The sequence below is a fragment of the Neolamprologus multifasciatus genome, chromosome 18 (assembly GCF_963576455.1).
Source record: "Neolamprologus multifasciatus chromosome 18, fNeoMul1.2, whole genome shotgun sequence".
In the NCBI taxonomy this organism is placed as follows: domain Eukaryota; kingdom Metazoa; phylum Chordata; class Actinopteri; order Cichliformes; family Cichlidae; genus Neolamprologus; species Neolamprologus multifasciatus.
In genome coordinates this window covers 26,727,557-26,750,601 of record NC_140456.1, presented here as the reverse complement: position 1 = coordinate 26,750,601, position 23,045 = coordinate 26,727,557, and the positions used below count along the sequence as shown (strand labels likewise).

The following is a 23,045-nucleotide window of genomic DNA, read 5'->3' as shown; positions in this document are numbered from 1 at the left end:
TGCAGTATCTACGTACGCGTGACGTCAACACAGCGGAAACGTCAAAGCGCCAATTTTTCTTTTTTACAGCCTTTATTACCGTCAAATCGAACTATGAGCCAGTATAAAGCAAGGTATGGACATCAAAGAGGCAGCAGGTGTTGTGAAACAGAGAAGGAAAGGGGGCAATAAAGAACGACAGGACGGCAATAAGCTCGCTTTTTCTTTAATTTGCGACGAAATCTTCATCGTAAAGTATTGCTCTATTTCTTTCACAAAAAGTAGACCGTTTTTTCTGACAAATGTACATTTGTGCATGTGGTACTTGGAAGCGTCTTTGTCACAACAATCAATGCAGCAAATTAAATATTTTTACTATAAAGGAACAAAATGACATAAAATAGTATCAACTATTAAAAAAAGAAGGGGAAAAAACCCAAAAAATGACAAGACCAAAATAGAGGGACAAGGAGATTATTCGCAGAACATGAAATTTGCTGTTCTGCTTCAATTTGCTTTTGTTTACACAAAAAGTATTTGGATAAAATCTATGGATCAGCTTAACTAAAAATTTCAATGTGTATTCAATGTGTGTTTCATTGTTTTTATTAAGGTCAAAAATGCCACAAATGTGAGGATGGAATATACAGCATGTTTCTTCCTAAAAGAAAGGTAAAAGAAAAGAGAGGAGGATTTGCGCTGCATGGCACATGAATAATGCCAGATTCTTTCTGCAAATACCAGCTGGTTCTGAAGGTATTCATCATGCAGTTGTGTTTATATATTTATAAGTATGAGGAGGCACTAACAAAGAATAACCTATTGTAGATGAGGGATTATGTGGTATAATAAAGCAACCAATCTTTAACTTAAACTAAAATGTTCCAAATCACACAAAACAGAAATGCATACAGATGGAAGAAGGCCACTGTCAGTGATGGATACTTGTTTGATAAAATATTTCTAGAAGCTAATGAACATAACCAAGTATGTGTGTATGAAAAGGTTAAATTTGCTCCACTTTGATAACTCACAATATTAAAGTTGTCAAAGAAGACTAATAATATTCTTCCAAGCTTCTCCATCTTTACTTGTACGTTTAAAGTGCAAATTATGGAAGATGCAAACCTTTACTGAAATCCAATCCTGAATTCTGCTGGATAAGCTTTTTTATAATAGCTTCAGCTTTTTTTTTTTTTAAAGAATCATAGTGTGCTGCACTGTGGCCTTGTACCATATCTACCCTTCAAAATTATAGTTTATAAAGTCTAGAATGAATATTATAACCAGAAAATTAGAAATTACCATTTATATCTATGTAAGTAAATATACTTTAAAAATGTCCTAATAAAATATTATAACTGTACTTTTTTCCCTCTGGTATTTTTAGTATTTTGGTTGTGTTTAAAACCACAGTCTACCTTGAATGACCTTTCCAGATAAATCGTGGCTTTTCTTCCATCAACTGAAACCTTGAAATGAGGAACAGCAGACATGATAGCGGTCAGGACTGTTTTTTTTTTTGTTTTTTTTATCTGTGTGTGTGTGTTTGGGGGGGGTCATACACCCACAGTCCAAAAACAGTGTTGTCTTTGTGCTGCAGCTGTGAAAATGTCTAGAAGAAGACAAGACGTGAAGGTCCATTGACTGTGGTCAGTGTCTGAAGTTTTCCCATTTCTGCTTTTCATTCCCACACAGCACAGAAGTAAAGACAATGCTTTATATTCAGAATTAATACAGAGCAGTATTCTACAACTAAGACTTAGGAGTGCAAAGTTTGGAAATTTCCACTGGAGCGAAAGTTGGTAAATAATTTAGTGCAAAGACTGATGCTGTCTGGCCTTTAGCAGCCAAAAAAGGAGACGACATTGATAATTTGGTTATTATACTACTCACTGTCATGTTCATTCAGACAGGGTTGACCAATCAATAACCTCTGGGATTGGGCATTGGGGTGGGCAGCAGCGAAGCAGTCGCCACTGATGGTAAATTATTAGTAAATCTTTGTAAACAGGTCATGTAAACTTTTTTTGATGGCTGGTTTTGCAATCTCGTTTATTTGCCATCACTTTTAATTATTGATTATTGAACCAAAACAGCCTTAGCGCGATTGTGAAATTGTCCCTGTAATTGCTCTTTTGGGTTGACTTAAGTAATTGCATGTTTATGCCCAACATCAGGCTGCTTACATGTATTTTGCAGAAAGCAGTCATTGAGTGACGAGAGCGCCGGCTTTAATAATGTTCCCACACCATCATTTCCCCACATTTTTGTGTCACACCTGCTTTGGAAGTCCACTTGTTTGAGAACATTCAATGCTAGGACTCAGAAGCACACTACTGTGTATATATATCTCTCTATACAAAACAGTGGGCATGGGAAACAGTTTCACGTTTAAGGATTTAGAGTTCTGAAAGTTCAAGAGCATTTATTACAGCGAGACGTCGTTGTAGTTCCATGTTGGTGTAAGCCAAGAATGTAAAGTTGTCGTAAGAATTGTTTTCAGGCCGGCCTTTGTTGTCTCTTTTAATCATTACTTGGCACACTGATCCAAAGTGAGGCATCGGGTAATAATGTGTGGCGTCTGTAACAATAGTCCAACTGTGCAATAAGAGAGGAGGAAATGTTTTCTCAGAAAAAAAGACAAGACAAAAACAAGATGTCTGAAATTTAAAAAACGAAACGTTTACTAAGGCACACGTGTACAGTGTGCACATGGAGAGAGGCTGTAAGACTCAACCGCTTTTCTGAAATCATTAAGAAATACCTCATGCAACTCTTTCCTTCCTTTCTACTCATGAAAACGTTGACTTCTGAATAAACAGAAGCAAATGAGGTTTCTTTTTGACACTAATGACATTTGATGGATCCTTGACTCTTTTCTAAGTTAGAGAATATTTCCAAATAAGACTCCTGAATAGGTTTAATAGAGAGATCTCAGCAACTAGGCGTTGGGCTGCCATGAAAATATTTGCAGACACGACATTCCTCGGAGAACGAATCCTGCAGACTCTGCTGACTTTTACTGTAACTGCACAAGGCTGACATTTGTTTCTCTGAATAAAATACACTCCTGTTTTCATGCACTCCAAATCCAACCTGAGAGATCAGTTCTGTGTTTCTTATGAAGCTCATAATACTCCGATTTTGATGAAGCCGTCAGGAATGTTTGACTTTAATAATGTGCTTCTCACTGAGGTCACAGATAAAAATGGTGCTGTGCTGGCCTGTTTGCAGCTCATTGGCCCAGAAACACCTCTGAATATTATGTTACCCCATCATAAAAGTGCACTTTTGTGAAGTGTACAATAAATTTCCTTACCGCCATTTGTTCAGTAAACTAATTTGATATCCACTGATATGGATCAATGCCCATGTTTGTTCACACATCATTGGCTCCAAGAAGATCTTAATGCATCTTATGATCCACTGACAGTTTCACCTGCAGAGGTTTGATTTCATTTCAGAGTTTGAATGAATGAATGAAGAGTTTGTTTTTTGGTGCATCACCGTGGCAAAATCGAGGTTTTGCCTCATACATTATGTTTTTTTCCAAGGGCTGTTCAGGAAATGCTAGCACGCAGGTGATTCAGGTAAATGCTACAAGCCACTAATATTTAGGATGTGCAGGTAGCAGGGACTTTCCTCCTCTAACATGCATCACCGTGCACACATTAATACAGACTTAATAAATTAGCCAGTAAGCAGAACAGTGAACGAGAGAAGATAATATCCTTTTTAGGTGTATTTTTTCCAAACTGAAAAAGTTTTTTCAAACTTACACACTGCTGCTAATGAAACCTTCATCTCAGGAGCTTCTTGGAAGCTTTCAGAACGATATGGGAAAGAATCATCCTGAGTTTCCCATATCACCGTTAAATCCCCTGAAAATAACTGCTTTGTGTCCTCTTTGTGCTTGTTTCTGGCTTAAAGTGAATTATAAGATCAAGCTTTGCAGGATGTACAGTCAGCAGTATTGATCCTTGTCTTTGAGAAAAGCAAATGAGGGTGGTCCCACAGCAGCTACAGCCCGACTTACAGCTCTTTATTCAGAGACGCTTGTGTTGTTGGATATGACAGAACAAACCTGTTAATGACAGCTTTGATGCCATGTATTGTACACATTCACTCAGAGAATAGAATCAGTTACACTAGGTGAAAGATACTTGTTTATATTCTTTGAGTCCTCCAGTGACAGTTTGATTTTTATTACTTTATACCTTCAGATCGACAGGTGCCGAAACTGCCGGTGACTTCCAGACTTGTTGCTGTATTTGTAAGAGAGGAAGTGTAAGCAGAACCACTGAACACCTGCACTGTGTGCAAAGCAAAGTGAAGAAGGGGAAGAGGTCGTTTTGTGCCATGATTTATTTTGCTGATATGCTGTTTCAAGCATGAATGAACTTTAGGAGTTCACAGTTAAAGATTGAAAACCTAGTGTAACATTTAACACAGGCACTGCAGATGTTCACCACTTAATAACTGATGTGCATTACTTTAGTTTGACCCACAATGAAAGTCCAACCATCTAGTTTATGGTTAGCTTGCAGTTCTGAGGGAATCAGCCCCAATGTAGGTGGTGGTGCATCTGTGTGACTGAGGCGGTGTTCCTGCAGAAACCTTGCTTCTGCAGCTGTTAACACACAGTCCAGCCCAACCATACAGTCACACGTCTGGCAAGGGTGAACTGAACCAACACAAACCAAAATATCCTCTGAAACCCCGACGGAAAAATCTGTTACAGTAAGAGCACAGATGAAACCAGCTATGGCCAGCATGTGTGGCAACATGGTGCAGCATAATTTTTTAATGTTAATTAGTACAACAAGAACGTATCAAATGTTGAAACTGGAATTTAATGGCAGTAACACATAAAAAAAAGCTGGAAGAGTCAGTTACCTATGAAATGTTGGAACATCTAACATCTGATCAGGTTAAATAGTTGCATGATCGGAAATAGAAAAGCTATTTAATGTTGGCCATACATTCCTTTCTTATTTCATCAGGACAAAGAAGAGAGTGTTGCTAAAAGGAGAGGCGATGCCTTTGTACAATTTTCAGTAAATTACATATCTTGGAAATGATATGCGACATATCGCATTCTGCTCTAATTTACATTTTTACCAAACCACACACTAGAATGCAAAATCTGAGTCCGCCCGGCCGGTTTCATTATCATTTGTAGAAACAAAGCTCGCACGCTCTTTCTCGTCGATCCCGCCTTTTTAACTTTAATACTATCTCCGTGTGTCACCTTTGAAGGCCCAACAGTAAAGCATCATTTTCTAGGAAGAGATTATCCTTATCACTGCCTCCGCCCATGAGATGTGTGTGTGTGGGGGGGCGAACAGTCAGCACATGCATGAACATACTACAATCAGCCATAAGCTGTAGCAAAATGCATTTGTGAACTGGACCATTTTGCCGCCACATGTTGACACTCTGTTGGAGCGGATTCAAGACTTTAATGTCTCGTCGCACCTGTTCCAGGACGGAATGAAGGAAATCTACGTGCACCTCTGTTAGCGCAATTCCAGTAAGAACAGAAAAGGAAGCACAATGGCTAACAATGGCAACAATACTGATCAAAATAGCATGAATAGATTCAAAACTATTCACTTCCTTCTAAGCACGTTATGAGGAAGTGAAGCAAAAATATTCAACCCTATCCTGACCTTTTGCTCTGTTAAAGGCACCCATTGCTTCTGCTATAGAGAAAATATCGCAGATGATGCAATTCTCATCCTACATGAGGGCAGCTGGGGTCTCTGAAAAGGGTGAGGTGCTGCAGTTCAATGATATGCTATCTGCCCCGCAACAGGGGCGAACTTATGCACACAGGGCAGGGCTCCAAAAACTAGTCTCCTAGTTATGTAATGAAGCACAGAGTTTGGGACACACCGAAGTCTACCTTTACTCATTTGTCCACACTCTGAGTCAAGTTGCCTCTATGCCTGCACTTGCACATGTCACGTCATGTTTTAACAGGTGGTTTGGTTAATTCCTGTAATGATGATTCAGTTTCTAACTGTGCACCTGGAAATACAAGCTCAGCGTTTCCTGCTGGAAACATTACAACAGTGACCACAAATAGTTGGTAAAAAGAACACCACCATGATGGAAGTAAAAAAATATTTATTGGACAAACATGTAAGCCTCACAGACTTTCTCAGAAGCAAATGTGCTAATAACATCAGACAATAAACCCTAGTTACACAAACACACATATTAATCCACGCACACAAACACTCACTTCATACTACCAAATGTCCACACGCACATCTGCCGGTGGTTTGAGGGATTTTTCTCTCAGTGGCTGGGTCGGAAGGGGAACGGCATCCCTGTCATAAAGGGCTGAGCTGGGTACTGAGGGTGAGAGGAAGGGTGTGGGGCAAGTGGCGCGTGCGGGGTGTGCGCACGGTGTGTGGGGAGTGCAGGGAGTGTGGGGTGCGGGGCGATGGGTGAATGAGCGGCGTGCGGACTATAGGCCAGCGGAGATGTGTGGATGTTGTTGTAGTACATCACCGGACCAGACAGCACCAACTGGAGCAGACTGGAAACACAAATACACAAAAACATGAGAACGGAAGGTCCACAAAAGCCAAAACAAAACCAAAATCACAGGAATTAAATCTGTAATCAAATTAAAGGCACAGATACTGCATTGTGTAAATAAAATGGCTTTAGCGGTAAAATTTCTTCCAATGGGGAAGTTTGTTTGATTTCACTTCAACACCTAAACTTCAGTCCTTAACCAGCTTCCCATATAGTCTAGGGTGCTGGTTATAAGATGGTACATTTATGTAATTTTGTTAAAAAAAGCCCAAAAACAAACAAACCCTGAAGCTGAAGCAGAGTGTAGGCGACAACACTGTGCAAATATCACACTGTGAAGGGAAATGATGTACTAAACAACAAACTCTTGGATCTTACTTGTTGTGGGGGAGTCGGGAACAGATGGCCCTCAGGTCCTCTGTGAAGACAACATTATGTTTGAAAAGACATAGTGTGCTAAGACAAAGTACAACTGGTTACCTAGCTACTAAATTCTTTTCTAAAAGCTCCTTCATATATAACATTTGTTAAAGTTCCTTAATTTTCAAGGTGACATTTTAAAAATCAGTTTCCCTTTAAATACTAATGCACTCAATCTTTTTAGATCTTTAACTTAAAAGATAAGAGAAAAAATAAAACAGTAATTGCAACACGTGGGACAAGTTTATGTACCCATCTACTAGGAAGAAGAAAGATTTCACAGGACTCTACTCAGTCCTGTGAAAAACTAAGTACAAGACATGATCCAACAGCTTTTGGAAACACATTCAGCAGCAATAACTCAAAGTAATAATTTTCTGTATGACTTCAACAGTTTCTCACATTGTTGTGGAGGAATTTTGCCTCATTCTTCTTCACAACATTTCACTCAGATTGACATTTGGACTCTGACTGAGATGTTGTAACAGTCTAATTTTTTTGGTTTTTCAGTCACTCTGTTGTAGATTTGCTGCTTTATTTGGGATCATTATCACATGACATGACAGGGCTCTAGACTAACTTTTTGACATGGGCACACCGGTACGCCTAACTTTAAAAAGTTAGGCGTACCTACCTAAAGTTAGGCGTACGCCTAACTTTAAAAAGTTAGGCGTACCGGCACAAAAGTTAGGCGCGCTCAAATTTTTCAACCGCATCGCTTAACACCGCAGTTTTACATGTGCACTTTCTTTGGGGGGGGAAGTCCATACAGACAATATTCATTTCTAAATTATTAACTAACAAACTTGTGCTTAAAGTGCTTAGTCAATATTGTACAAAATGTTAAACTTAATCATCATCTTGGCCTCCTCTGACGACCTGTTTGCTGCTGTCTGCTGCTGAAAGGCAGTGGGGAGAGGGGACACTTGGGCAGTGCATTTATTGCAGCATATAATGTGTTTCCTGGATACACTGTGCTTTTTCAGCGTTCAAAGATTGATGGCACCGTGTCAGAGCACTGGCTATGAATTTCAGAAGGATCAGGCCTTAACTTAACAAAAAAGTTATCAATAGTTCTTTTCATCTTTTCTTAATACCCACAGCTACATCCACTTCTCTCAGGCCTAGGCTGCTCACTAGGGCTGGGTATCATCACCGATTTCTATAATCCATTCGATTCCGGTTCTCAAAGTCCTGATTTGATTCAATTTAGCCTCAGACAGTCAGAAATATAATTCTGATCATTTATCAGTACTGACACATGTGAGACTTCATCAGAATTGTGAACATCACAGCAGATGCCTTTGTGTGAAAGTAACTGAGACTAAAACAGAAAAACATGAAGGAGATTTTCCTGGTCTGGCTTTTTATAGCAGATAACCTTAAAAATATTCTGCAATATTCTGCAATTTTGCATAATTTTAAGAATTAAATTAAATTAAATTTCTTCAGTATTGAACAGCAGAAATTAGGCTTTCTTGTCCGAGGTCATTTAAGTGAAAAAAGAAAAAGACAGCGCTGTAAACAACAATAGACTGGTGGGTAATAAGCAAATGAATAATGCAGAAAACAGAGATTTGAGACGGGAAACTGTTCCTGAAGTACACAGAGAGAGAGAGCTGTGCAGGAAGTGTGATTTTTATTGTGGTGGAAGCAAAACAGCAAAACTCAGAGGGAATTCATAACAACATTGATCAAATATGAAGCGTAGTTTGCTGCTTCTTTTGCTGCTGGCTCGGTGAATTTTGGTTGGAGAGAGACAAAACCTGCAGCAGAATCAGCGCAAAAAAGACGTAAACACAGAGCGGACCTGACGCATCAGAATCGCTAAGCTCCGACAGCGTGTCCGTGTACGGGCCGTCGGGTGAGAAAGCCGAGAAAGACAAAGCGGATTCTGATGCGTCGGGTCCGCTCTGTGTTTACTTCTCTGTGTGGAATCCGTTAATGAATTGATATCGCTTTATTCAAACTACTCACCTCTCTCTTCCACCTGCACTTTCAACTGGACCACGGCCAATCAGAGAGGTCCCGCCCCTGACTATCTCTGATTGGTTTAGTCCACGATAGGGGCATAATGTGTGTGGTCTGCACAGGTGCGACCAAATATTTATTTTTAGTCGCACCACTGAAAAATTTGGTCGCATTTGCGACCAAATTGGTCGCACTCTAGAGCCCTGCATGATGACATGACCCAGTTTGGACCAAGCTTTAGCTGTCAGACAGGTGGCCACATATTTGACTCTAGAATACTTGCTTAGAATACTATACAGATGAGTTAATGGCAGACTTAACTGTAACTACAGCTGTGTTTTTTTGTTGTCATTTTGTTTCTTTTAGAAAATGAACTTAGAAGCCATACATGGAGCTGGATTTGAATAGCTGAATATTACATTAATTTCCAGTCCCAGGCACAACAATGTACAGGCACTCACGACACCATTTTTCCACACTGTTACCTCTTGAGCAGAGCAGGGCTCCGCTGGCCATGGCCACTTGCAGGGCTTGGGCCAGCCGGTCGAGGGCCAGCTGGGACAGTGCAAGTGTATCAGCGGAGGACGTGTGCGTGTGTTTGTCAGCCTGGTCCAAAAGTCGGGAAAGATCGGATGTCAGAGCAGCCAAGGACTCCATCTGAAGCAGCGCCAGGCGACCAAAAAGCCCCTTCTCGTTGAGTATGTTGGGCAAAAGCATTAAGACCTAAATAAGGAAGAAGGAGGAGATGGCTAATGACCTTCTCTGTGGACGTTGCAAGGGTTTACGTGTACAATGTGTGTTTTACTGAATGGATCTGAACACAAACACAAACCTGTAGAACACTTAAATGGAGTGCAGAGAAGAGAGGCCCTACTTCTGGCTCATTCTCAGAGCTTCCATTGGTCAGCGCCTGCTTCTTGTCTCTCCTATAGACCAGCGGTGCTTTTATGCACCAGCGCACCAAACCCCCTAACGGTGTGACATCGAGCGAGGTGATCGGTTGGCTGCCGGAAATGGGCGAGTTCAGAAAGGTGATCAGGACTAGATGAGGGTCATCTTGGATCCACGATACTATCATCTGGAGGAGTTCGAGTGGGGGGGTGAGCTCCTCTGAAAACACACACAAAAGTGTTAAATATCAGATCTTCCCCCAACGAACACAGGCGTGTCAGTCTTTTTTCAAACAGTTTCCATGTTTTTACATGCATTTTTTTTTTTACCTGAAGTGAAGTCATAGAGAGTGGTGACAGCAGTGATGAACTGGCAGCAGAAGCGCGGGCTTGCACTGTGGATATTCTGCAGGGTGGGCACTGAGCCAGGGACCATACTGCAGTAATCATCTACCAGCACCTGCGCCAAGCGTACGCAGTACACACGATGGGTTCTCTGCACAGCACAAACATAATCAGAAGCCTACGATTAGTACAGCCAAAGTACAGGGACACATACATGCAGTCCTTTCTTGACACATCAGGTCCAGACAGTATCAGGAGAAAAATATAGACCTTAAAGCATCAAAGTTCCAACTGTGATAAGGGCTGGTGAAACTGGTCAAATTACACATGGCACCATCACTGAAGCAATACATCGTCCAGATGCAACAACGTCTGCTGTCAGGTATCAAAGTATAGTGTAAGAACAGTTGTTGTGGTTGTGTTTTTTTGTCATTTCTCCCTGACCTCATGATTTCACTACTAACAACACAGGACTGTGTGATTGAGTCCTCACCTGCAACCAGGTAGCAGCACATTCCAGGATAGGAACCCTGCCCACAGCGATAGCCATGGAGACCAATTTGCCCAGCAGTGCCATGCGGCTTTCATCTGCCTGGTTGCCTTGGAGATTAAAAAGGGCAGCAAACATAAGTTGACGGACAGTATCACGACTCTGCTCCTGAAAACAGCTGCACATGATCTCCAACAGCTGGAGCTCCTGAAGAGCACTCATTCTCTGAAAGAACAAACAAAACAAAACAAAAAAAACACACTTGAGTTATTGACTGATTTCTTTTGTGTGTTTACATATTATACATTGGTGCTTAAGCATTCTGGGGTCCCAGTTTACCCTGGCTGGGGTGTTTCTATCTTTGGGTGCATGTAGAATGAACTCCTCAACCAGCTCCAGGGTTTTTGAGTCAACCTGAGGAGGCTGCCTCCCAGACTGCACCAGGTTACAGATGTAAATGTCCAGGTGGTACAGCAGCTCCTTGGCTGCACTCAGCACATCCCGAGGCAGCAATGACTGACGGATGTCACCCATCTGTAACCTGACAGAGGCACATAAACAATGTGAAAGACGTTAAATATGATGATCAGAAGTGAAGTGTATTAATGAAAAGTCCATGGTAACAAGGCTGTATCTCTTCCACCTGTGAAAGTATTAAACAGTTTTAATTCATGAAGTAACAGTGGCTCTGCAGGCTTTAAACAACACTGCATGGTGGGCTGTTAAGATGTAGCAGACTTTTGTTTAAATCTTGACACACTGTGACATGTGCCACAGAAAGAAAACAACACAACAAACAAAGCACATTAGATGTAACAAAAACATTAGCTTGTTTTATCATCCAAAATGACGGAACAGTGGACAGGGATTTTTTTTTTTAACTCTGGTTTCAAGTTAAATTATGCCTATGACTTTTGCCGTGTCTGTAGTGTCAATACTTTTGGAGTGGACCAGCTCCACACTGAGTCTCCTCAATGGTCTGCTCCATCCTGCTACAGCTAGTGTTAGCTGGCAGCTAACACTAGCTGTTTCCTTCGCTACAGAGCTTACGCGTTACAGTTAACCTGGCAGTATTCAAAAAGCAGGAGTTAAGCACTTACCTCAGCAAAAGCTCTTATTTCCTTTCAAAAATTAGCTGAAAACAGGACCACGAAAGGTCTCAAAAGACGACGGAACTGCTTCCTGCTACTACGGAAGCCTGTGTGGCACAAAAATGACAGCCATTGACGTTCAATCATTGCCTTTAATCATGTGTATGTAAACTGACAACGCATTAAATTAAATTAAATTAAATTAAATTATTTTTGTGTAAATTATTTTACCAAGCAAAAACCAGAAATATTTCACCCACATAATGACACATAATAAAATAGGATGATCTATTCTATTAGAATACACACACACACGTATATATATATATATATATATATATATATATATATATATATATATATATATATATATATATATATAAGATGACAAAATCACATCTACGGATATCTAAGGATATATAATACATCCTCATTAAAACATTTAACCATTTTAATCTACATAAATGATTAAGCACCAGTGTTTGCTGTCATAGATATTTTAAGATACAAAATACCAGTTCATTTCGAAATGACTGTAATTGCTGATATGCTAATATGTGTAAGCGGAGAAAGCATCTTTAAGAATTTTTGTTACGAAAATTTGTTTAACAGCAAATGTATTTCTTAGCTCATACATTCGGGGCCAGTTTATTGTTTTTAATGGCATAAAATGAAAAAAATACTAAGGTTGCTTGCTTATTCATCTATTTATTGACTAATGTAATCAGTTCAATACATTTCAGCAACCTGTCATGTTTTATTCAACCTTTTAGCTATTTAGCTCACAGCACACGTTCTAACATGTGTCTTTATCTTTATTACCCTTATCAGGTCAGTACACAAGCCAAACGCTCTCTGCAAATATAAAACTTTTTTTAAAAAATATATGTCAATATTCAAATAACAGCGAGAGAACTTGACTTACGCTTTGGTAAGGCCTACATTTCGTATACAGCTATATTTTTTCATTTTCAGTTCGACATATAGCCTATCTGTAAAAAGAAACAGAGAAAAGCTAGTTGCCTCTTTTGTGCCAAAACTCTTGAGTAAAAATTTATTTGACATGTAATCCTCTCTAATCTACACAGCCGCGCGCGCGCCCGGCAGGCACTGGACAGCCTGATGTTTCCATCTCTCTCCCTCTCTCTCCTCTCGCTCTCTCTTCTCTCTCTCTCTCTCTCGCTCTCCCGGTAGCGCTTTGCTTTTGCACTTTGCCGTCCCGTCGAGTGATCCCAAGCATCCCGCAAGATGACCATCAACACCCTGGCTAAAGGAGGGTGTCATCGGGAGCAAATGGCATGCTTTCGAAAGGTAAGACTGCTTGATCACGTTCTCTTTGGTTGTATTTATTTATTGTCACAGAATATCCTGGAAATCCAGCGCTGAACAAATCCAACACATTTCATTAGATTAAAGAAGAAAAACAAATTAATGTAAAATTATTATTATTATTGTTGTTGTTGTTATTATTATTATTCGTGTAGTGGTCCAATTCTTGTTGCCCAGCTGCATGTTTACATATGTGTGTGTGTCTGTGTGTGTGTGTGTGTGTGTGTGTGTGTGTGTGTGTGTGTGTGTGTGTCTCCCTTGCAGATGGAGAAAGTGATAGTGGCCATGCAGGACCCTGACATGGGCATGAAGATGAGAAACCAGAGGCTTCTTATAACTGTCATTCCACACGCCATGACAGGTGTGTGTGTGTGTGTGTGTGTGTGTGTGTGTGTGTGTATGCACCTTGTGTCAGTATGCATTAGAATCAGTGCGCTTGGGTGGACAGGTACATTGCAGCTTGACTTTGTCCCAGCAGTCATACATAATTCAGCATTCATTTTTTTGAGAATCCCGTGTACTTTTCCAAGATTGGAGAGGAACTTCTTTCCTCACTTCCCCTCTTGTTTCTTTCCATTCTTTTACAGGCCATGATATAATTGCCTGGTTGACACACAAATACAGAATCAGCGAGGAGGGTAGGTGTACAGATGCATACAATGTGCGCTTGATGATTGACTGTTACGTATCTGCTGTTTTTCTCCTGTCTCTGTGTGAGCGGCATGTTGTGTGTCGTTGGTGTGTTGCCAGGATATGGTGCCTGATGCGGTAGGTAGTTATTTGAGTGTGCATCGTAGGGAAGGATGTTTCCAGTAAACAGGAATGGGGTTAGCCCCTATGGGGCTGGGTCTGATTAACTCACCTGATGATCTGAGTTTGATTAGTGTCCCAAAAGAGATCTTCACCTCAGGAGATTTTCAACTAAATTAGACGTTGAGGGGGAAAAAAGTAGCCCGCTGGTCCCTTTTGCTTCCGAGCAGCAGGAAAGAAAAGAGTGGAGTCAGGCAGAGAGAGACAGAAAGAGAGAGTGGTAGAAGCTGATTAAAAAGCATCCCACGGCTTTTTTTGGGAGCTGTCACTCAAAAAAGTAGGGCTCTTTAACAAATGAGGAGAGACTGAAGATTGATGAGGCGTTCCATCGCTGGAGCAAAGCCTTGATTTATGAGAGATGGTTGACAATGCTCGTATGTTTGATAAAGAAAAGTGCAGTGCCAACAGCTCTTTTCCAGTCACAGCTACTTAGTCAGTTCAGTCTAAAAGCTTTAGTCCTAATGAAATCAGCGTCCCCTCTCAGGTGCCATCAGACATGACACGGTGATAAATAAAAAACCTGAATAACAATCTGGTGAGATGTTTGAGAGTCTTCTTCTGTGGTGTTCGACAGAGTCTCTGCACCTTGGCAACATGCTGGTGAAATATGGATATATTTACCCCCTCAAAGAGCCGAGGTGCCTTGTGCTACGGCCCGATGAGTCACCCTACCGCTTCCAGGTCAGGCCGCTCAGTATGTCCATTCTGCCTACTTTCTACAACCCTGGCCCTTCCTCCATCAATCTTTCAGTAAAACATCACCTTCTCTCTATTAGTGCCCATCTCCCATTTTCACTCTCACTCCATTAGCCCACTTTCTAATCCCTCATCCATCTGCTAGCCTGCTGCTTTTTCATCAACTGCTTCAACATCAGTTTCAGTCAAGAAAAAAAAAATAAAAAGGAAGAAGAAAAATGTTGCTTTTAGTTACTTAGTTTTTTTTTGTGTGTGTGTTTTTTACAGACTCCTTATTTCTGGACTAGTACCAGGTGGCCCGCGTCAGAGCTGGACTATGGTAAGAAAAAACTCTAAATATACATGTGATCTCTGAAGGACGATGTCATATATAAAACATTATATAATCATGATTACGAACATGTAAGCTCTTTTTTTAACATATATCCTACGATTCCTGTCTTTTTCACTCTTTTTAAAAATTATTTACATGAAACACTTTGCGAAAAAAATCCTACACGACTAAGAGTTTTTATACTTTAGTGGTTTATACATTCATCTGACACATAAGAGAACCCCAGTTTGAGACCAGGAGGAGACCCAGGAAATAAAAATCCCAAATCAAATATACGGAGCTACCGGCTGTGAAGACCCATGTGAATAAGTGAGCAGCTGAAGGCAGAAAGGAGCCTTTATAACATCTAATAAACACAGGTACAGGTCTTTGGACCTCTGATTTCACCTCTTTCTCTTTGTTTTCTTTCTTATATCCCAACAGCAATCTATCTGGCTAAAAAGAATATAAGAAAACAAGGCGAACTGATGGAATATGAGAAGGTGAGGAAATCATGTGGGTATGCATGTCTGTACATCTAAATGTCAGAGAAAGTGTGTGTGTGTGTTTGTTTGTGTGCAGCAGGAAAATGTTGGCCAAGAAGTCTGTGTCACCATTCCTCCTCTCCTCCCTCTTTTCCTTTTCCTTTTTTAGGAAAGGTACAGTCTGTTGCACAAGAGAATCAACCACACCTGGGACTTTGTTGTGATGCAAGCCAGAGAGCAACTCAGGTGCACTTTGTTGCAAACATGCACACACACACACACACATGTGCGTTTACCAGCGTGCACGAACTAACCTTGTGATTTATGTTCAGAGCGTCTAAACAGAGGCGGAAGGCTGACCGCATTGTTCTGGAGTGTCAGGAGCAGGCTTACTGGCTCATCAACAGACCCCCGGTACGCTCAATAACACTGTACTGTATTCAACTGTACTGTGCTGTACATGCTATGCTACAGCACAACTACATGATCATCTCTATACATGGCAACTATTAAAGCTGTATCCCAGCATAAAAGGAGACAGCAGTCCCACAAAAGTTCACCCACAGTCCCTTTTCCCTTCTGCATGAAATATTTAACCTATCCGGTGAGAGCCTCAGTTGACATAGAGAGAGTGAGAGCAACAGAGGGACAAACAAAGAGAGCAAGAAAAAAACCGTCATCATATTCCACATCTGTTTGTTAGCTGAACACCAGCTTTGTTTGGTTTTTTCTTAGATAGAGGCAGGCAGGCAGAGAGAAGTACCAAAGGGGAAGGAAAAAGCGTTCACGTGCGTGTGCATGCCGCGGGAAAGAGGGGAGGGGAAGATGAAAGGGGTAATGGGAGGCGGGTGAATAAGAGGACAACGGTTTTGGAGGACGGACTCCATCCTGCCTCGACCTTATGAATTAGGGACGAGTGCTTGGAGAAAAAGAAAGAAACCTGGGACTAAAAATCAGAGCTAGTGGAGTGGAAACTTCTAGGGAGGCTAAGTGCTCGCTCACACGCATCTCATCAGACACACACCCACACACACAGATATTGTATAGACACATGCATCAAATACACTGTACTTAGATTTTACTTTGTGTGCTCATATGTTATTTTTTGTTTTTCTTCTTTTTTTACAGCCTGGGGTTAATAATGTGTTGGACACAGGCTTGGAGCGACCAAATAACTTCAGCTGCAGAGTCACACTGGTCAGTGACTTCATTGTATTTCTCTACTTCCTGCTTTTAAAAAATGCAATAACGATATAACTTTTCACTCTGTGTTTAATCGCCTCCTTTTGTTCTTTCTTGCTACTGGGATCATTTGAAAGTAAGTTTATCTGCAGACCTGCAGTGTATTAGGAATGATTATAATAATCATGATTATAAATCAAGGTTAAAAAGTCGAGGACCTGAGATGACAGGGTAGAGTCAGTCGTGTCTGTTGTGGGAAATCTAATTCAGTATGTTAGTCTGTAATCTCATACTAGGCTGTCATTGTTTGTAAAATTATATATTTAATGCTACTGTTTGTGTGTCTGTGACACATTTGGTCACAAGGCAGCTATCCTCAAATGTATATGTTTCTATAACTGTAACATACATTATATAAAGGTTTAATGTGTGACCTCACACGATGACCCTGTGTTACTCTTTACAGAACTAGAACAGTGACTACTACAAAAGAGAGGTAAGTACAGCATGTAATTCAGATGCCATCAGATTAAGAGTGTATAGAGCACATACAAGGTTCTTCCTCCTGCCTTTGTTTGCAGATTGAAGCCTGTAGAAAGGCTCTTGGAAGAAACCGTGTAAAATCATCCATCTGCCTAGAAGGGTATGTGTCAGTTTGCTAAAGGCTCACATGCAGACACGCACAGATACACACATAATAGACGTCTGATTGCCCGGGTCAAACTCGGCGTCTTCTAGTATGCACACACATGCACATAAAGCTTAGTGCTCCCTCTAGAAGCGCCACTAATGGATGCTTCCCGGGGCGAGTTGGAATTAGTGGCCATTAACTCTTATGATCTGCAGGACTAATACAATAATACTGTGTGTGTGTGTGTGTGCGTGCATGTGTGTTCTTGTGTGCGCGCATGCCACTGCACTTGTGCGTGGATGTGCAGTTTTCTGAAATACAGCGAGCAGTACCTGAACCACGATCCCATTATGCAAGGCTGCCTACCCAGTAACCCCTGGATCTCTGATGACACCGCGCACTGGACGATGAACGCAGAAATGTGAGACAATGCAGAGATAATAACCAGTCCACACAGTACAGTACTCCACACATCATCGAGTCATGTAGCAGCGTGGTAGATCATATATATTTTCTCACAGTTGAAGTACTGAACTTATCATTCTTTTCCTTATTTTACACTAAGACACTTTACACTTATTTAACACTAAGTAGTTATTGAGACTATGAAAGCGCTACAGAAACATCAGCGTGTTACATTACAAATGAGCTCAGCATCCTACATCCAGCGTAACATTTCTGTTTTTCGTGCGTTTCTTGAGCAGAGTGCCGGTCCCGACGCGTCTACGAGTAGAACGCTGGAGCTTCAGCTTCATGGAGCTCCTCAACGATGCCATGGGGAGGAGGGAGTTCATGACCTACCTGGAGAAGGAATTCAGTGGTGAGAAACAGGAGTGAGGGAACCCATTACAAATATGGAGCATTCAGCTTTGAATACTGGAGGATAAAAAAAACAAACTGCACTTGTTATACCATTCATATTATTATGTTCACTATCACTGTTGTGGTCCATAATTTCTTGGACTTTGTAGTTTTTTCCCCTCTGTGCACCACAATGGTGAATTTAAAATGAAACACTCAATAGTGAGTGAAGTGTAGACTTTCAGCTTTAATTCAAGGAGTTTAACAAAAATTATTTTTAAACATTAGCCCTCATTTTCAGAGGCTCAAAATAATTTGTACGAACAAAAATAATTGTAAATATGAGGATTGTTTTTGTAGGGCGGCACGGTGGTGCGGTGATTAGCACTGTCCACCCTCAGGCCAGGGCCTTTCTGTGTGGAGTTGTTGTGGATGTTCTTCCTGTGTTTGCGTGGGTTCTCTCCTGGTACTCGGGCTTCCTCCCACAGTCCAAAGACATGCCGTTAGTGGGGTTTGGTTCATAGGTGTGAATGGTTGTCTCTCTCTATGAGTTAGCCCTGCGACAGACTGGCGACCTGTCCAGGGTGTACTCTGCCTCTGGCACTGCGGTAGCTGGGTTAGGCTCCAGCTCCTCTGTGGCCCTGACAAAGATAAGTAGAAGAGAATAGACGGATTGTTTTTATTACATGGATTTAGTCAGTGACCGCCTGAAGTCTTAAACCCGTGGACATCATTAAATCCTGTCTGAGCAATGCAGACCTGGCACTTTGGTGGTTTGCAGAGGCAAAACTGCAAAACTTTGTGTCTGCATAGCTGTGTTTAAAGTGATCCATAACCATTTTCCCAGTAAAGCAGGTCTGAATGTCTGTATCCACCTGCACTTTCAGTTCATGTTTGCATCAATACAACACAATGTTGGCAGGCACCAGAGGTGTCCTCCCATACCCTGTCTTCAGCCACGTCCCTGTCGAGGCTGTAACTGCAGCTGGAAATGAGCATAACAGGTGTAAAATATGCGTGAAATACGAGGAATATAGTATAGATTGTTACAATATTACACATGGAAAATCTATTTAATTGTTTTTCACATCAGCTTTATTCCGAATTTGATTATCTCTCCTAATGATATTTTCCAGTCCCGGCGGTGAGAGGTGGAAAAGACGAGACAGTGGAAAAAGAGATTCAATATATTTATGTGTCCTGTATAAACACCAGAGACGTGGGCTGAAGCGCTGCGCAGCAATCAATTAAAACAATCTTTTAAATCATTAGAAGAAGAATTCAAATACAGAAAAGGTCACAAACAGACGTGGCAAAGTTTAAAGGTACACGAATGGAGGAGAGGAAGGGCCACATTTAAGAGTGAGATGTGGCGAAGAGGGAGGCATGAGCAAAACACAGGAGAGGGATTTGCTCACCCATGCATGTGTACAGTATGAACTCTTTCCACAGCTATAAAAAGGCTCTTGCCATGTGTCACATTTTCCTGCATCAGTGTTGTTTTACCACACACGCAGCTCCTCACCGCGTGTCTCTCCGCTCTCAGCGGAGAACCTGTATTTCTGGCAGGCGTGTGAGGATGTCAGACACGGAGAAAGCTCCAAAATCGTAGAGAAAGTGGAAGACATCTACAAGTAAGTGGACAGCCATGCCGCACATGCATGTGTTACATATTCATAAGATGAGCACCTCATCTTTTATGTAACCCAGGAATTTCCTGGCTCCTGGAGCGGCCCGCTGGGTCAACATCGACAGCAAGACGATGGATAAAACCTTAGAGGGGATCAAACGGCCGCATCGCTTTGTGATGGACGACGCGCAGATGCACATTTACTTCCTCATGAAGAAGGTCTGACCTCTGACTCACCCACCCACACACTGTACCTTTATGTAACAGCACTTACCATTAACCATAAAAAATGCATTATAAGCAAGCGCGAGCCATGAATAAGGAACACATATCCTTCTCATACTTTTTCACCTGACGTGGGTTTTCTGTATTTATTAAACGGTATCTCTCTCCTTTGTCCCACAAATTATAATAAAATTATGCAATGTTATAAAGTCATGTGCAAAAGTCTTGAGCCATTTCTTTATACTTAGCTTCTAAGGAGCCAGACTCTTGTCATTTTTTAAAGCGGTCTTCATCAATTGTTCTTCTAGGCTTTCTGAAGGTCTTGCAGGGGTTTTCTTTGGACATTGGCTTGCTTCTTACTTATTTTCAATCTAGTCCTTGTACCTGACCATTTTCTGAGAAATGTTGTTTGTTTGTTAAGCTGCTTCACACTGACCTGTGAATCACTCAAGCATCACAAAGGCAATTTCTCAAGCAATGAACTAGTGTTTATACACATGACAGACAACTTAGCAAAGAACCTGTTTTAAATTGGTCTAAATTGTTGCATCTACAGCAGATGAACAGTATGTGAAAGCCATGCCCCTGAGGAGTAGGAAAAAAATCCCGCAAAGACCCAACACAGTTTCTGAGAGATGCATCTGGTCATGTAGTCGATCATTTACTATTCGCTGGAGCCTTTTCAGCACAAGCCTGGTTGTCAATAAGCCTCAAAAGGCTGAGCTTTGCTAAATGACACACAAACTGAACTAAAAATCAGTGAAAACTTAATTTTCAAATACTTTTATGCACAATATTTGATTCAACTTACAATACCACATGGAAAGCAGCTAATTGGCAATGACTCCATTTTTCAGCGTGACAATGATCCCAAATGCAGCAAAATTACACTTGCATAGAAAAACACAAACTGCATGGACTGGTCTCCCCAAAGTTCAGACGGTGTTGGAGATTAAAGGTGGACATACCAAAGAATGACTTTCAAGCCTGTTAGAATTGTCTGTTTTCTGCCTTACATACTATCTAAATCTAAAAAAAATTAGGGGTGGCTCAAGATTTTTGCACATTACTGTATGCACAGTCTGTTTTTTAGATTGTAATGGTGCTTTTAGGTGAGTCCTGCTTTACAGGAATACAGCTTGGGAAAAAAAGCTCATTTGCTTCCTTGTCAGACGAGAGGATCAATATCAGTTTCATACCAGTGAGCTTTAGAAGTGCTGCTTCAGCTTTGGTCAGAGCCAAGCTGTTTCATTGTGTATTTAGTATTTATGCAAAGCTAAGCTGGATACCGCTTTGCTCCAGCTTCATATTGCATGACATATGAGAGTGTATTGATCTTTCCTTCTTACCCTCAGCAGGAAAGTAAATTAACGCATTAAAAAGAAGCCAGAAAGCAATTTTTATTTTTCTACTTTTCGCTCTCTAAATCTTTGGTTGGGTACAATAAATGTGTGACTTGCCTTTTCCTGTTTCTGAACATCAGATTTAAACAAAAAACATACTTTTTTGACTCATGTGGAAGTCCATCTTTTCTTTCCCATGAGCTAAAAGCTTCTTTTTGTGCATGTGTGTCTGTTTCCAGGACTCCTATCCAAGGTATCTCAAGTCTGACCTGTACAAGAACATGCTGGCCAAAGCCATCGTCCCCCAGGAAACCAAGAAAAGGTGACATTTTTATACTCATCCTACTTTTTTTCCCCTCTATCCATATTTAAGCATGCATTTAATGAGCGCATTTTCCTTTTCTCCTTCCCGTCAGCGTGTTCCCCTTCATGAGACGCCAGAGGCACTCTAGCCCCTCCCCTGCTCAGACTGCCACCCAGGCAGCAGAGGAAGAAGGCCTTGCCAAGGGGGCAGGTGCCAACTCTGCAGCTGGCTCGCATTTCTGATCCAGGCCAAAAAAAAAGAACCCAAAAAAGAGAGCGACTCGGTCACTTTACTCTCTGTTGTCTGAGTTTTTTCTTTAAAGTCAAACAGAGCTTCTCGTACGCCGCAGCAACATCACTAGAGCTTTGAGAAACAGGTGTCATGGCACACCTGAGCAGCATGCCACTGAAGGACAACCAGTGAACCACAGAGAAGAGCTTTTTCTACACCCTTTATTGTTGCATCCTCATCCCATCACAGTGTGCTGAATAGTTTTTCCTATGATCCCCATATCAAGTGTTCTTTTTCTATAGAATCCTGAGCCGGTTTAGGTAAAGGCGTCGGTAACATGATATTTCTTCAGAGATCTGCCTCAGTGTGACTGTGATTGTTGGGCAGTTTGCTTGTGCAGTTGGAGCTGCACATTGCGTTTGTCGTTGCCGTTCACTTTTCTCTGCTCTCAACTCAATAAAATGTCACAACAGCAGTTAGAGTGGTGCTACAGCCTCAGCCCTGCATGCTGTGAGTACCTGTGAGTGTGTGGATCAGCGACCAGGTTTTAGAGCACCTTTTCCTTCCTCTCTTTCTACCACACACTGCTAATCGATTTCATGGTTTAAGTTTTTAAATCACCAGAAAAAAGTAAAGTAAAAAAATTAATAAACAAACGTTCCAACTGAAATTTGTACCTTTGGTCATTTAACCCTTCCTATGGCTACCTGCAGGAGCTTTAAAAGGCTCATTATTCACATTATTTATTGTAACACTTCTGTTGCTTCTACTTCCTTATAATTATAACCGTTCTGTGCTGGCTCCCTCTACTGGCTGCATGTGACCAAAGCAACACGTTTTCAAGTTTCCTGGAAAAACTACAGCCTGTGATCCTTTGTGGCAGGTGTGATCCCTGAGCTGTGAGCACCCTTTTCCTTCTCAGAACATTTTATCTGAAGTCTGAAGATGTGAAAGTAATGTGTGAAATAAAATCTACACCTTAAGACCCTGCAAACAATCGTAGTCTGACTCAGGCTGACTCCAATCACTTTCAGGTCAGTCTGCACTGATGAGTGGAACTAGTCCGATATACAGGACTCAACTCGTCTTGATGCCAAATGCTTGCATTTCAAGCACTGAAGCTATTTTGTGGTTATTATTGGTTTTTGCACATTTATCAATAATAATCAATGTAGTATTGCAGATTGCATGCAGTTGCCCAGTTCGGCTGCAGACTGATAGACTGGCTTTGTCTCATTACTGTCTCAATGCACCAAAAGACGCCAACTAACTGTAAGTGGTCACAGACCTGGTCCCCAACTCTGAAGGAACCATTTCATGGGCA

General features: G+C 41.2%; 2 protein-coding genes across 4 annotated transcripts; one reads left to right on the top strand and one right to left on the bottom strand.

Moving 5' to 3' along the window:
- Positions 1 to 6,100: 6,100 nt before the first annotated feature.
- Positions 6,101 to 11,884, bottom strand: ints15 (integrator complex subunit 15). 2 transcript variants are annotated; one of them, XM_085140545.1, is made up of 8 exons: positions 11,751 to 11,884; positions 10,990 to 11,191; positions 10,654 to 10,875; positions 10,146 to 10,311; positions 9,758 to 10,035; positions 9,411 to 9,648; positions 6,913 to 6,952; positions 6,101 to 6,532 (listed from the first exon to the last, which is right to left on the bottom strand). In XM_085140545.1, the coding sequence occupies exons 2-8, from the start codon at positions 11,182 to 11,184 to the stop codon at positions 6,289 to 6,291; spliced, it is 1,383 nt and encodes a 460-aa protein (XP_084996671.1). In that variant the 5' UTR covers positions 11,185 to 11,191; positions 11,751 to 11,884; the 3' UTR covers positions 6,101 to 6,288. The 2 variants fall into 2 exon arrangements, with proteins under 2 accessions (XP_084996671.1, XP_084996670.1); XM_085140544.1 differs by lacking the exon at positions 11,751 to 11,884 and adding an exon at positions 11,589 to 11,742.
- A 683-nt stretch (positions 11,885 to 12,567) lies between these two features.
- On the top strand, positions 12,568 to 22,391 carry rgs11 (regulator of G protein signaling 11). Of its 2 annotated transcripts, XM_085141353.1 has the most exons (17): positions 12,568 to 13,052; positions 13,335 to 13,431; positions 13,658 to 13,708; positions 14,455 to 14,561; positions 14,844 to 14,895; positions 15,334 to 15,392; positions 15,544 to 15,620; positions 15,707 to 15,788; positions 16,503 to 16,571; positions 17,029 to 17,052; positions 17,138 to 17,199; positions 17,495 to 17,608; positions 17,892 to 18,007; positions 19,535 to 19,622; positions 19,699 to 19,837; positions 21,426 to 21,508; positions 21,603 to 22,391. In XM_085141353.1, exons 1-17 carry the CDS (start codon positions 12,990 to 12,992, stop codon positions 21,730 to 21,732), a joined length of 1,413 nt encoding a protein of 470 aa, XP_084997479.1. In that variant the 5' UTR covers positions 12,568 to 12,989; the 3' UTR covers positions 21,733 to 22,391. The 2 variants fall into 2 exon arrangements, with proteins under 2 accessions (XP_084997479.1, XP_084997480.1); XM_085141354.1 differs by lacking the exon at positions 12,568 to 13,052 and having other exon boundaries at positions 13,366 to 13,431; positions 14,455 to 14,574.
- Positions 22,392 to 23,045: the final 654 nt, after the last annotated feature.

Coding starts and splice junctions, on each gene's coding strand:
- ints15 (XM_085140544.1), bottom strand. CDS start 11,638: ATGGAGCAGACCATTGAGGAGACTCAGTGTGGAGCTGGTCCACTCCAA. Junction 10,876..10,989: donor ATAGAAACACCCCAGCCAGG/GTAAACTGGGAC, acceptor TTGTTCTTTCAG/AGAATGAGTGCTCTTCAGGA. Junction 6,533..6,912: donor TCCCGACTCCCCCACAACAA/GTAAGATCCAAG, acceptor TTGTGTTTCCAG/TCTGCTCCAGTTGGTGCTGT.
- rgs11 (XM_085141353.1), top strand. CDS start 12,990: ATGACCATCAACACCCTGGCTAAAGGAGGGTGTCATCGGGAGCAAATG. Junction 17,609..17,891: donor TGGACGATGAACGCAGAAAT/GTGAGACAATGC, acceptor TTTCTTGAGCAG/AGTGCCGGTCCCGACGCGTC. Junction 18,008..19,534: donor CCTGGAGAAGGAATTCAGTG/GTGAGAAACAGG, acceptor CTCCGCTCTCAG/CGGAGAACCTGTATTTCTGG.